Source organism: Bufo gargarizans, chromosome 6 (genome assembly GCF_014858855.1).
Source record: "Bufo gargarizans isolate SCDJY-AF-19 chromosome 6, ASM1485885v1, whole genome shotgun sequence".
NCBI lineage: Eukaryota > Metazoa > Chordata > Amphibia > Anura > Bufonidae > Bufo > Bufo gargarizans.
The window spans coordinates 98,592,732-98,607,988 of record NC_058085.1 but is presented as its reverse complement, the minus strand read 5'-3'; the positions used below and the strand labels follow the sequence as shown (position 1 = coordinate 98,607,988).

Sequence of the window (15,257 nt, the reverse complement as noted above, 5' to 3'; positions counted from 1 at the left end):
CTCCCTCCCTCCCTCTATTGTAATAATAGCATTGGGGCCAGTGTGCCCCCCCCCTCCCCCGATCATCGGTGGCAGCGGAGTAGAAGATTCATACTTACCTGGCTGCTGCGATCTCTGTGTCCGGCCGGGAGCTCCTCCTACTGGTAAGTGACAGGTCTGTGCGGCGCATTGCTGTCACTTACCAGTAGGAGGAGCTCCCGGCCGGACGCAGACATCGCAGCAGCCAGCAGCCAGGTAAGTATGAAAATCTTCTACTCCGCTGCCACCGATGATGATTACAATAGAGGGAGGGAGGGGGGGGGGTTGGGGGGGTGCGCACACTGGCCCCAATGTATTAAAACAATAGAGGGAGGGAGGGGGGGGTTGGGGGGGGGGGCGCGCACACTGGCCCCAATGTATTAAAACAATAGAGGGAGGGAGGGAGGGGGGGTTGGGGGGGGCGCGCGCACACTGGCCCCAATGTATTAAAACAATAGAGGGAGGGAGGGGGGGTTGGGGGGGCGCGCGCACACTGGCCCCAATGTATTAAAACAATAGAGGGAGGGAGGGAGGGGGGTGCGCACACTGGCCACCAACGAGTTAACAACAGGGGAGGGGGGGGGGCCGCACAATGATATTCAAACTGGGGAGGGGGGGGTCTGCCCCCTGCTGCCTGGCAGCCCTGATCTCTTACAGGGGGATATGATGGGGTTAATTGTACTATCATATCCCCCTGTAAGAGATCGGGTGCTGCCAGGCAGCAGGGGGCAGTCTTGTACACAGTTTGTAGTGTATTCTAACTAGAAGCGTCCCATCACCATGGGAACGCCTCTGTGTTAGAATATACTGTCGGATCTGAGTTTTCACGAAGTGAAAACTCAGCTCTGAAAAAGCTTTTATGCAGACGGATCTTCGGATCCGTCTGTATGAAACTAACCTACGGCCACGGATCACGGACACGGATGCCAATCTTGTGTGCATCCGTGTTCTTTCACGGACCCATTGACTTGAATGGGCCCGTGAACCGTTGGCCGTGAAAAAAATAGGACAGGTCATATTTTTTTCACGGCCAGGAAACACGGCTCACGGATGCGGCTGCCAAACGGTGCATTTTCCGATTTTTCCACGGACCCATTGAAAGTCAATGGGTCCGTGAAAAAAAACGGAAAACGGCACAACGGCCACGGATGCACACAACGGTCGTGTGCATGAGGCCTTAGATAACCCATTTACCCATGAGCTATTGGGGCATATGGATGTAATACAAGGGGTTCCCCCTGATAACTAGTACTAATAAATGATAACTAGTAAAACTTCCACCCCCTAGAAAAAAAACTGATGACCATACGTGAGTGAACATCCCAGCAGCATTGGTTGTTCAACCTAATCCAAGAAGATGCAGCATGCTCTAATCTCCCATTTATAGGATGCAATGCATATAATCAATCAGTGTCGGTCACTCACCAAACCAAATACTTCCCAAGGAGGACAAATAAAAATATCTCATGGTAGGTTGTAAGCTCTTGTGGGCAGGGTCCTCTCCCCCTCTATACCAGTGTGCTAATAGTTTCCTGTATTTTTTATAATATGCATGTGTAACCCTCTCTTTCAAATAAATAATAATAGTTTACATTTGAACACACAACATTCTAGCCCAAAAAATGAGCTTTTTCATTCCCTCATAAGCAGCACCGAGGAACTGAAGAGTGTAGCTGTGCATCCAGCCCTGGGGTGACATAGGACACTTACTAGACTAGAGTATCACACTGCCTCTGTTGGCTGGGATTCTTCACATTGCACATCCTGGGGCCATCTCTTTCCCAGGTGACACACATCCACTAGACCATGATTTTTTTTCTACAGTACTCCTGAGGAAGCATCACACACAACGCGCGTCGAGGTGGTGCGCAATCTTACCTCTTCACCCGGTATGTGTTACATATAGTTACATTATTTGTCACCGCCCGCATGTCCAACTATTAGGGCTCATGCACACAAATGTATTTCCTTTCCCTGTCTGTTCCTTTTTTTTTGCGGACCGTATGTGGAACCATTTATTTCAATGGGTCTGCAAAAAAACTGAAGTTTCTTTGTGTGCATTCCGTTTCCGTATGTCAGTTCTGCAAAATTATAGAACATTTCCTATTATTGTCCGCATCACGGAGAACGATAGGACTGTTCTATTAGAGGCCAGCTGTTCTGTAAAATACAGAATGCACACGGACGTCATCTGTATTTTTTGCTGATCCGTTTTTTGCAGATCGCAAAATAGATAGTCGTGTGCATGAGCCCTTAGGCCCCTTTTACACCGGCGAATTTTCCTGACCCATCCATTTTAATGGGTCTGTGTACATGAGCGATGTTTTTCATGCATTGCACCCGCGCAGAAAACTCGCCCATGTGAAAGGGGCCTTACCGTACTGGAATGTATTAGATGACACTGGCATAATGCTGTCAGTGTTCTACAAAAAATTCCAGAACTGACACCCGCTCGTCTGAAAGGGGCCTTACTCATAAACTTCTACTAGGAATAATAGAGGAATGACACTATAGAGTTAAAAGAAAAGATGCTCCAAAATGTACGGGCGTTTTTGGATGCGGTAAAGCCCTTGATGTTTATATTTTTAGTTTTTGCTCATTTCTTATGTTGGCAACATAAGAATTGCAGCTGTAATATGAAGGTCAATTGCCAGCATCCCCACTGGCCACAGGGGGATGCCGGTAATGACCCAGAAGCGCTCGCACACTTGATTGCGGAATCTAAAAGCTGTAATGACCATGATCGGCATTATTGCCGGTCGTGGTCATTAGCCGCAGGGTCTCTTCTGTTTGAAGTGCGAGCAGGCGCCATGTTTACCCATTGCTCCACCACCGTACATGTACGGTTCTGGTAGCAAAAGGGTTATAGGAAATGTGTCATCAGAAAATGACCTATTGTTAACTCACTTTTTAATGTTAAATATATTTTTAAATAATTTTTTATGTTATTTTTAATTTTCCATGTCAACATACAGGTCCTTCTCAAAAAATTAGCATATTGTGATAAAGTTCATTATTTTCTGTAATGTACTGATAAACATTAGACTTTCATATATTTTAGATTCATTACACACCAACTGAAGTAGTTCAAGCCTTTTATTGTTTTAATATTGATGATTTTGGCATACAGCTCATGAAAACCCAAATTTCCTATCTAAAAAAATTAGCATATCATGAAAAGGTTCTCTAAACGAGCTATTAACCTAATCATCTGAATCAACTAATTAACTCTAAACACCTGCAAAAGATTCCTGAGGCTTTTAAAAACTCCCAGCCTGGTTCATTACTCAAAACCGCAATCATGGGTAAGACTGCCGACCTGACTGCTGTCCAGAAGGCCATCACTGACACCCTCAAGCAAGAGGGTAAGACACAGAAAGAAATTTCTGAACGAATAGGCTGTTCCCAGAGTGCTGTATCAAGGCACCTCAGTGGGAAGTCTGTGGGAAGGAAAAAGTGTGGCAGAAAACGCTGCACAATGAGAAGAGGTGACCGGACCCTGAGGAAGATTGTGGAGAAGGACCGATTCCAGACCTTGGGGGACCTGCGGAAGCAGTGGACTGAGTCTGGAGTAGAAACATCCAGAGCCACCGTGTACAGGCGTGTGCAGGAAATGGGCTACAGGTGCCGCATTCCCCAAAAACAGCGGCAGAAGCGCCTGACCTGGGCTACAGAGAAGCAGCACTGGACTGTTGCATGTCATTCGGAAATCAAGGTGCCAGAGTCTGGAGGAAGACTGGGGAGAGGGAAATGCCAAAATGCCTGAAGTCCAGTGTCAAGTACCCACAGTCAGTGATGGTCTGGGGTGCCATGTCAGCTGCTGGTGTTGGTCCACAGTGTTTTATCAAGGGCAGGGTCAATGCAGCTAGCTATCAGGAGATTTTGGAGCACTTCATGCTTCCATCTGCTGAAAAGCTTTATGGAGATGAAGATTTCATTTTTCAGCACGACCTGGCACCTGCTCACAGTGCCAAAACCACTGGTAAATGCTTTACTGACCATGGTATTACTGTGCTCAATTGGCCTGCCAACTCTCCTGACCTGAACCCCATAGAGAATCTGTGGGATATTGGGAAGAGAAAGTTGAGAGACGCAAGACCCAACACTCTGGATGAGCTTAAGGCTATGGAAGCATCCTGGGCCTCCATAACACCTCAGCAGTGCCACAGGCTGATTGCCTCCATGCCACGCCGCATTGAAGCAGTCATTTCTGCAAAAGGATTCCCGACCAAGTATTGAGTGCAGAACTGAACATAATTGTTTGAAGGTTGACTTTTTTTGTATTAAAAACACTTTTCTTTTATTGGTCGGATGAAATATGCTAATTTTTTTAGATAGGAATTTTGGGTTTTCATGAGCTGTATGCCAAAATCATCAATATTAAAACAATAAAAGGCTTGAACTACTTCAGTTGTGTGTAATGAATCTAAAATATATGAAAGTCTAATGTTTATCAGTACATTACAGAAAATAATGAACTTTATCACAATATGCTAATTTTTTTAAAAGGACCTGTATATATTTTTACAAAAAACAAATTCCTGTAGTTTCCACACTGGCCACTTCTTGGTCTGTACAGTTCACTTTACATCTGCAGCGTATCCAGTCCTTTATATCCATCACCAGAGAATCCATCCTCTGCCAGTGGTCCACAGCGAAGCTAGCTCTGTTGTAGGGTGAGTGCTGTAGTCGGCGGCCGCAGTGCTTGTGGGTCACAATGCAACCATGCCTGTTATATGACAATAGGTTTCTTTTGGGTCTTAGATGAAACAGGTGGTAGGGACTTCAGAAGCAGCATAATGAGACCCTATTACGTGCACCGCCATATAAGAATCCTTAGAAGGTTAGCTTTTACTGACAAAACCCGACTACAGAGGAGGCTGTTTGTAGTCAGGAAATACTACCGTAGATAACAGCATAGCGAAGCAACATTAGTTACTATGTTACAAAGTTGAAACACCAAAACTAGTTCCCATATAAGTATACCAAATCCAAATATAATATATATGTTACAAAGTTGGACAATTTTATATTTTGTAGCAATTATCACCAGCTTCTCTAAAAAGGTAGTTGTGCTTTAAAGGCTACAAACACCAATGACATGGAAACATTTTTCTTTGTGATTGGTTACCATTTTGGTTACTGGTTACCCACTGGTTACCATTGGGATGTGCCATTTTTCTAAGGCTACTTTCACACTAACGTTTCTATTTTCCGGTATTAAGATCTGTCCTAGGATCTCAATACCAGAGAAAAACGCTTCCGTTTTGTCCCCATTCACTGTCAATGGGGACAAAACGTAACTGAACAGAACAGAACGCTCCAAAATGCATTCCGTTCCATCTGGTTGTGTTCTCATACCGGAGAGCAAACCTCAGCAAGCTGCAGTTTTCTTTCCATCATAAAACAAAAAGTCTACCGCGGCACTCTTATGTCTTCATCATTCCAACATTTAATCACCAAATCACAGCTGTGGAATGATGAAGACATGAGAGTGCCGCGGTAGACTTTTAGTTTATTGCTGTATTGGGGGTGCAACGGACTGGTGCCTGACACCATGGGCACCACCACTGTAGGATCTATTTTTTTTTGTGCTGCTACACCCCTTTTTTGTGCTGCTACACCCCTTTTTTGTTTTATTTTTTCTTTCCATCATGGGATGTGGAGAAAGACGTCATGACCCACAATGCAAGTTAACGGGGACGGATCCGTTTAACTCTGACACAATAGAAAACGCCATTCCTATGTTAAAGATAGTACAACGGATGCAGACGGTTGTATTATCAGTAACGGAAGCGGTTTTGCTGAGCCCTGCCGGATCCTGCAAAAACGCTGGTGTGAAAGTAGCCTAATATTCCTACTAGAAGTTTATGAATAAATATACAACTGGGTGTTACCTTTCATGTCAAAGAGGCATGTCCGTGCACCGTCTGTTACCACAGCACTGCTTTGACATTATCAGACTGTGCAGGGACATGCCCCCAACTGGTAACAACCAATTGTACATTTAAGGTCCATTCACACATCAGTGGATCCGCAAAACACGTACAATCGCCAGCACTTAATAGAAAATGCCTATTCTTGTCCGCAATTGCGGACAAGAATAGGACATGTTCTATTTTTTTCGGGATCGGAATTGCGGACCCGGAAGTGCGGATCCGCAATTCCGGATCCGGGCAGCACGTTGTGTTGCCCCATAGAAATGAATGGGTCCGCAAATCTGTTCCGCAGAATGCGAAACGAAATTGCGGACGTGTGAATGGACCCTTATTCATATAAATGTACAGGAAAAAGAACAGAGAGAAAAAATTAAGCTCTAGAACTGTTACTGCATGGGGAATGCTGAGTGCTGTCCGCATCTTTTGCGGCCCTATTGAAGTGAATGGGTCTGCACCCGAGCCCAAGAAAATGCGGCTCGGATGCGGAACCAACCCACGGTCGTGTGAATGGAATACCTACTCTAGTTAGAGCACACATCAGTGTCAGATCTTTCTTTCTTCATTACTTTTACTTCACTGAGTGATTCAGTTAGGCCTCATTTACCATCACTGCCAGACTACAATGTCGTGAAAAAGTAGGACGTGTCCAACTTCTGTCACTAATTCCATCAGTGGCTGATCAATGATGCCTGAGAGCGGTCTGTCAGGTATGTGCAATTGTTCAGAAGTTTTAGAAATTACATTGTACATATTAAACTGCCAGCGGGCAACGAGGAAGGAGTCCGATCAGCTTCATGATATGCCAAGCGTTTATTTCTTTTAATGTTAATAATTATGGCTTACAGCTAACGAAATCCCCAAAATCTCAGAAAAATAGAACATTGTTAAAAAGTTCAATATTGACTCATGGTGTCATACTCTAATAAGTCAACACAAAACACCTGTAAAGGTTTCCTAAGACTTTAAATGGTCCCTTAGGCCCCTTGCACACGAGCGAGTATTCCGCGCGGGTGCAATGTGTGATGCGAACGCATTGTGTCCGCATGGAATCCGGATCCATTCATTTCAATGGATCTGTGTACGTGAGCGTTGGTTTTCACGCATCACTTGTGCATTGCGTGAAAATCGCAGCATGTTCTATATTCAGCGATTTTCACGCAAGGCTGGCCCCATAGAAGTGAATGGTGCTGCGTGAAAATCGCATTGCATCCGCAAACGAGTGTGGATGCGATGTGTTTTTCATGGATGGTTGCTAAGAGATGTTGTTTGTAAACATTCAGTTTTTTTATCACGCACGTGCAATAAAAACTGAACACGATCGCAAACAAAACTGAATGGACTTGCTTGTCTGCAATGCATCCGGACCTAATATGGACACGCTCATCTGCAAGGGGCCTTGGTCTGGTTCAGTTGGCTACACAATCATGGGGAAGACTGCTGACTTGACAGTTATCCAGAAGACAGTCATTGGCACCTTCCACAAAGAGAGTAAGCCACAAAAGGTTATTGCTAAAGAAGCTGGCTGTTCCCAGAGTGCTGTATCCAAGCATATTAATGGAAAGTTGAGTGGAAGGAAAAAGCGTGGTAGAAAAAGTTGCACAAGCAACAGGTATAACCGCAGCCTTGAAAGGATTGTCAAAAATTTGGGGGAGATTCACACGGAGTTTGCTGCGGCTGGAGTCAGTACTTCAAGAGCCACCACACATAGACGTATCCAGGACATGGGCTACAACTGTCTTAATCCTTGTGTCAAGCCACTCATGACCCAGAGACAATGTCAGAAGGGTCTTACATGGGCTAAGGAGAAAAAGGACTGGACTGCTGTGCTGTGGTCCAGTCTTGTTTTCAGATGAAAATACATTTTGCATTTCATTTGGAAATCAAGGTCCCAGAGTCTGGATGAAGAGTTTAGATGCACACAATCCAAGTTGCTTGAGGTCCATTGTGTAGTTTCCACAGTCAGCAATGGTTTGGGCAGCCATGTCATCGGCTGGTGTTGGTCCACTGTGTCATATCAAGTCCAAAGTCAGCACAGCCATGTACCAACAAAACTTTAGAGCACTTCATGCTTCCATCTGCTGACCAGCTTTATGGAGAAGCTGATTTCATTTTCCATCAGGACTTGGCAGCTGCCCACACTGCCACAAGTGCCACTACCTGGTGTGATAACTAGCATCACTGTGCTTGAATGGCCAGCAAACTCGCCTGACCTAAACACCATAGAGCAGTGATGGTGAACCTTTTAGAGACCGAGTGCCCAAACTGCAACCAAATACTCACTTATTTATCGCAAAGTGCCAACACGGCAATTTAACCTGAATACCAATATAGTATATCATCCATGTACTTTATCATTTAGCTATAATAGCTTAATAGCCTACATTCAGTGTGCTGCCTGTGCTGTTCATAGTGCGTCCTGTGCTGATGAATGGCAGGAAAAGTCTAAAGCATATTGGTACACCATAGACTTTTTCCAAGGCGCGGGTGTCCACAGAGAGGGCTCTGAGTGCCGCCTCTGGCACCCGTGCCATAGGTTCGCCATCACTGCCATAGAGAATCTACGGATTATTGTCAAGAGGAAGATGAGAAACACCAGACCCAAAAATGCAGACAAGCTGAAGGTCGCTATGGAAGACCAGGTTGCTTTGATAACACCTCAGCAGTGCCCCAGGCTGATGGCCTCCATGCCACGCCGCATTGATGCAGTAATTCATGCAAAATTAGCCCCAACCAAGTATTGAGGGCATATACTATAAAGACTTTTCAGTAGGCCAACATTTCTGTATTAAATAATTTTTTTAATTGGCCTCATATAAATATTCTACATTTTTTAGATACTAGTTTTTGGGATTTCATTATCTGTAAGCCATAATTATTAACATTAAAAGAAATAAACGCTTGAAATACATCACTCTGTGTGTGAGGAGTCTATAGAATATACGAGTTTCACTTTTTGAACTGAATTACTGAAATAAATTACCGTATTTTTCGCCGTATAAGACGCACTTTTTCTTCCCCCAAAATGGGGGAGAAATGCCCCTGCGTCTTATACGGCGAATGCAGTCAGTTTTACATCGCTGGCAGCGATGTAAAGAGAGCGAGGACTCGGGGAGGGACTGGGAGGAGGAGCTGGGGCCGGCAATAGCGGCGGGGCGGTGCAGTCACTGTACTAAAGGCCCGCCCCGCCGCTCCGGTGTACTAATAAAATATGTCATATTCAATGAATGGTTATTAAATATGCCCCTTTATGCTTAATAGTACCTTAAATCCTTAGCGCTTCAGTAGTATGCAGGCTGGGCGGGCGGCAGCGTAACTCCCTGATGTCACGTGCCTGCGCCGCCTACTTTATGAATGAAGCAGGCGGCGCAGGCAAGTGACGTCAGTGAGTGACGCGCCGCGCCGCGCCGGCTGCCCGGCCTGCCGGCATTGTACTGAAGCGCTTCGGATTTAAGGTACTTTTAGGAATAAAGAGGCATATTTAAAAACTATTAATTGAATAAGACATATTATATTAGTATACAGGAGCGGCGGGGGATCTGTGGATGGCACAGTTATGGGCTGGGAGGGTCTGTGGATGACACATGTATAACAGTGCCATCCACAGATCCCCCCCTGTAACAGTGCCAGCCACAGATCCCCCTGTAACAGTGAAAGCCACAGATCCCCCCATAACAGTGTCCGTCATCCACAGTTCCCCCCTAACAGTGTCCGTCATCCACAGTTCCCCCCATAACAGTGTCCGTCATCCACAGTTCCCCCCATAACAGTGTCCGTCATCCACAGTTCCCCCCATAACAGTGTCCGTCATCCACAGTTCCCCCCATAACAGTGTCCGTCATCCACAGTTCCCCCCATAACAGTGTCCGTCATCCACAGTTCCCCCCATAACAGTGTCCGTCATCCACAGATCCCCCCATAACAGTGTCAGTCATCCACAGATCCCCCCATAACAGTGTCCGTCATCCACAGTTCCCCCCATAACAGTGTCCGTCATCCACAGATCCCCCCATAAGTGTCCGTCATCCACAGATCCCCCCCATAACAGTGTCCGTCATCCACAGATCCCCCCATAACAGTGTCCGTCATCCACAGTTCCCCCCATAACAGTGTCCGTCATCCACAGTTCCCCCCATAACAGTGTCCGTCATCCACAGATCCCCCCATAAGTGTCCGTCATCCACAGATCCCCCCATAACAGTGTCAGTCATCCACAGATCCCCCCATAACAGTGTCCGTCATCTACAGATCCCCCCCATAACAGTGTCCGTCATCCACAGATCCCCCCATAACAGTGTCCGTCATCCACAGATCCCCAGTAATAGTGCCATCCACAGACCACCTAGTTCCAAACCCACAGCACACCTTTTGGTTAAAAATATTTTTTTTCTTATTTTCCTCCCCAAAAACCTAGGTGCGTCTTATACGCCGGTGCGTCTTATACGGCGAAAAATACGGTAACTTTCAATGATCTAATTTATGGAGCTGCAACTATAGTCAGATCAAAACTGTTGTCTACATTTTACAAACATTCTACATGTTCCTTCATTTCTTCTAAACTATCCCTCCATCGGTTTCTTGCACACCATAGTATGCTTAGATCCACCTACGGAAAGGCTAGTAAGTGTGGAATACAATTGGCTGCTATTACTAACGGCTAGGAGCACACAGGTTATACATGTCATGACAAGTATACTTAGAAAGCTTCTACTGCCTTTACTATCGAGGAGTAAAACATAACCATCAGCACTGGATTAATAAATAGGTTGTGTAGCTACTTGGCACATTATCAGAAAGTTTATAATACACGGCGAAAACAAAGTCATTTTGCAGCTCAGTTTGACCAACTTGACCATCATCTAGCTAAAACTAGCCATACACTCCTCTTAGTGGTCAGCCAAATGTTCAGTCACCCGACTGCTGTTCCTTCCAACCCCCACCATACACATGCATGGCCAGGCATGCATGTGTTTTTCAATGAAGAGAGGGGTATAAGCTCCTGTCCTCTGGCAGCAGCACATCTCCCCTGAGAACAAAAGGATCAGGCAGGTTGAAATGGGGGGGGGGATTGGTAGGGCCTCCTACACATTTAATGGTTGGCCAATCCAACCGAGATAGTGTGCATGGCCAGACTAAGGGTGTCCAACAAGTAGAAGATCACTGCAGGCAATGCTTTACTATTTTTCTAAATGTGAACTTTCTGATGGGCAACAAGGTGGGAGCTGTGAGTAAATGTTTTTCCGCATGTCGCGCAGGAATAAGGTTTCTCCCCTGAATGTGCCCTCTGATGAATGACCAGATTTGAGCGGTGAGTGAAGCTCTTTCCACAGTCAGTACAGACATAGGGTCTTTCTCCTGTATGAACCCTCTGGTGGGTCACCAAGTTGGAGCTGATGCTGAATTTTTTCCCACACTCTCCACAGCTGTATGGTCTTTCTCCGGTGTGCACCCTCTGATGGGTCACAGCATTTGAGCTGGTGCTGAAACTCTTCCCACACTGCATACACATGTAGGGTCTGGACCCAGTGTGGACTCGGAAGTGGGTTACAAGGTTGGACTTCTGGGCAAAACTCTTCTGACATATGGCACAGGCGTAAGGTTTGGTCTTGTCAATGCTCTGCTCCTCAAGGTCACTGGTTTCCACTTCCCTTTTGCCTTTGCTCTTGACGGATAATCGCTTTGTTTGACCATTCTGTTGACTTCTAAAGGACGGACGACCTTGTGCTTCTTTTGGTTTACATGACAGCTTTTGTGTTAACTTATGATCTTTCGTCTTTTTGTTGTCAGACGTAATGTTTGTTGTTCCGTTGGATTTGGTCACTTTGGAGGAACTTCTCACCTTCTTTGATTTAAATTTGCCCCAGTCTTTTTTTGTCCCATAATTGGAGGTTTCCATTTTTATAACCAGTGAAAATGAAAGATCTAAGGTCATCCAGCAAAGGTGTACGCTGAAAGCAGAAGAAGCAACCAACAGTTATCATAATTACATTTATTAAAGGGGTTCTGCAGCTCTTTTAAACTGATGACCAATCCTCTGGATAGATCATCAGCATCTGATCAGCGAGGGTCTGACACCCGGGACCCATCAGCTGTTTGAGAAGGCAGCGGCGCTGACAGTAGCGCCGCGGCCTTCTCTCGGTGTCCCTTAGGCCCAGTAACGTCACGACTAGTATCAACTGGCCTGGGCAGGGCTAAGCTCCATTCAAGTGAACAGAGCTTAGCCCCGCCCAGGGTAGTGATACTAGTCGTGACGTCACTGGGCCTGAGGGAAACCGAGAGAAGGCCGCGGCGCTACTGGAGCACCACTGCCTTCTCAAACAGCTGTCGATGTCGGACCCTCTCCAAATCAGATGCTGATAATCTATCCAGAGGAGGACTCCAGCATAACGGAAACAGGACGGATCCATTATGTAGGCCATAACTTCTATTATGACGGAATTAATAACTAAATGCATCTAAAGGCATTCCGTCATGGTCCGTGGTAACGGAATCCATAACGCAATTCAGATTATACCACAACCCAAACTCAAATTTCAAACTATGAAATTCGCTCATCCCTAGTTGGCCCCCAACTTTTACAGATCCATAATTTAAAATAAAACTGCTGCCATGAACATATATTATAAAGCAGATTTTTTAATGTGGGCAGCTCAAAAGGCGTTTAAAAAAAAGGGAAAATATAGTTTCTAAAAATAAAAAAAAGAATGTTTTAAAAATAAACCTATTGCCACATGCAAAAATGTTATTTATCTTACATAAACGCAGGTAAAGACGAAACACACACACAAAAAACTATAGCAGAATGTGTTTTTTTTTTTTTTCATTCTACCCCATAAATTATTGCTTTACAGTTTCACAGTGCATCATAAGGAACATTAAATGGTGATGTTAAATATATATATATATATATACACACACAACTCATCCTGCAAAGACAAAAAGGCCTTATACAACGATATCAAGGGGGAAAAGTTAAGGCTCTTGGAAAACAAGGACAAAAAAAATAAAATGTCATCCCCAAATTGGTCTTGGGCCTTAAGAGGTTAATGCCAGTACATGAATAAAAGCTTCACCTCAGACTGGCCCCATCCCCCACAGTCACTACAGCCTGCCCTGCAGAGTACTGGCTATGCACTGTCCTCCACTACTCCCACTGCACACAGCCAGGAGCGAATGACAGACATAAGATGGAGGAGATGGAAGAGAGCAGAGAAGCAGCGCACACCGGCATCTCCCTGCCCCAGGATGACAGTCCTACCTGCCGCTCAGGAGCCAGCCTTTTGTGTATGTGCTCGCATAGCAGAAGGACTGAAGCTGCCAATTAGAGAGCTGGTCGCGCAAGGCATTCTGGGTCTCGTAGTTTTTGCTTGCCAGAGAACCACGGCTCAGAACTACAACTACCAAGCGCCTGAGGGGCCAAAAAAAAAAACCAGGCTAATAATGCGGAGCAGCCAATCAGCGGGCGCCGCCTCTTCCTATCCTGCTCCATTCAGCCCGCACAAACATGCGATTTCAAATGCTGCTGCCCTCTAGAGGTGGAACGTAGTTTTATGTCTTGCGGACGGGAAAGGAGCAGCTGGGAGGCCGTTGTGTTGGCAGACGTGGGGTTTGTTGGTGGCTGCAGTTTGATGCTCAGTAATTGCAGTACATGGCTGCGCTACAAATAGCAAGAGATTAAAATGGGCTAAATGCAGACCTGGATATGTGAGACTCCACCAGATGTGTTATTATACAGTGCCAGGGAATGGAGGGCACCAGATAGTTTATCCATCTTGGGCTTGTTTCAGACCATGCGACTGCTATGGGGCCCAGGGCAAAGGGGGGGGGGGGGGGGGGCAGTCTTAGGGCTCTTTCACACTTGCGTTGTCCGGATCCGGCGTGTACTCCACTTGCCGGAATTCACAAGCCGGATCCGGAAAAACGCAAGTGTACTGAAAGCATTTGAAGACGGATCCGTCTTCAAAATGCTTTCAGTGTTACTATGGCAGCCAGGACGCTATTAAAGTCCTGGTTGCCATAGTAGGAGCGGGGGAGCGGTATACTTACAGTCCGCGCGGCTCCCGGGGCGCTCCAGAATGACGTCAGAGCGCCCCATGCGCATGGCTGACGTGCCATGCGATCACGTCATCCATGCGCGTGGAGCGCCCTGACGTCACTCTGGAGCGCCCCGGGAGCCGCACGGATGGTAAGTATACTGCTCCCCCGCTCCCCACTACACTTTACCATGGCTGCCAGGACTTTAGCGTCCCAGCAGCCATGGTAACCACTCTAAAAAAGCTAAACGTCGTATCCGGCAATGCGCCGAAACGACGTTTAGCTTAAGGCCGGATCCGGATTAATGCCTTTCAATGGGCATTCATTCCGGATCCGGCCTTGCGGCAAGTCTTCAGTTTTTTTGGCCGGAGCAAAAAGCGCAGCATGCTGCGGTATTTTCTCCGGCCAAAAAACGTTCCGTTCCGGAACTGAAGACATCCTGATGCATCCTGAACTGATTTCTCTCCATTCAGAATGCATGGGGATAATCCTGATCAGGATTCTTCTGGCATAGAGCCCCGACGACGGAACTCTATGCCGGAAGACAATAACGCAGGTGTGAAAGGGCCCTTAGCTCCTCTTCTACTGGAGGTGAAAACTTGGTCAGGACTCTACCCTGTAAACCAGGGGTGCCCTACCTTTTCTGGTTTGGGGCCACAATTTCAGACCCAAGGGCCAAAAATATAAGTTAAAAGGGTATTACCAACTGAAATGCTGTATTTATGGCATATTGAATATACCATTAGTCTGGTTACACCTCCAGGACTCCCATCTAATGGGAGAATATATGAAAAATGCATGTGAGCAGCCACAAGACTGTTACCAGATGGTTGGGGGCCGCACAGAATGGTATCGAGGGCCGCATGTGGCCCCTGGGCCGCAGGTTGTGCACCACTGCTCTACAAGAACAACTTTTAGCAAATGAGTCAGTGGAAAAATGGCCAAAGGGTCACTGAAAGGGATTAGGAGGAAACCCTTCTGTCCTGTGTGGGGGGCCTGGTTTGATCCTTGCTATGGGGCCCTTCTCTATGTACGCCACTAGCCTGTTTCACACTTGCGTTGGAGTTTTCTGGCATTGAGATTCGGTAGAGGCAATGTCCTCATGCATTCTGAATGGAAAGCGATCCGTTCAGGATGCATCAGGATGTCTTCTGTTCCGTCAGCATTCCGTTTTGTGACCAGACACTAAACCGCTGCAAGCTGCAGTTTTGTATCCGGTCATAGAAACGGAACAAACCAGATGCATCACTAAAAACAATGTAAGGGTGG

At 46.1% G+C, this 15,257-nt stretch overlaps 1 protein-coding gene across 1 annotated transcript; it reads right to left on the bottom strand.

Moving 5' to 3' along the window:
- Positions 1–10,318: 10,318 nt before the first annotated feature.
- On the bottom strand, positions 10,319–13,540 carry LOC122941487 (gastrula zinc finger protein XlCGF49.1-like). Its single transcript, XM_044298789.1, has 2 exons — positions 13,213–13,540; positions 10,319–11,902 (listed from the first exon to the last, which is right to left on the bottom strand). The coding sequence occupies exon 2, from the start codon at positions 11,884–11,886 to the stop codon at positions 11,140–11,142; it is 747 nt and encodes a 248-aa protein (XP_044154724.1). The 5' UTR covers positions 11,887–11,902; positions 13,213–13,540; the 3' UTR covers positions 10,319–11,139.
- Positions 13,541–15,257: the final 1,717 nt, after the last annotated feature.

Excerpts from the sequence above, each read along its gene's own strand:
- LOC122941487 (XM_044298789.1), bottom strand. The coding sequence starts at position 11,886 with ATGACCTTAGATCTTTCATTTTCACTGGTTATAAAAATGGAAACCTCC.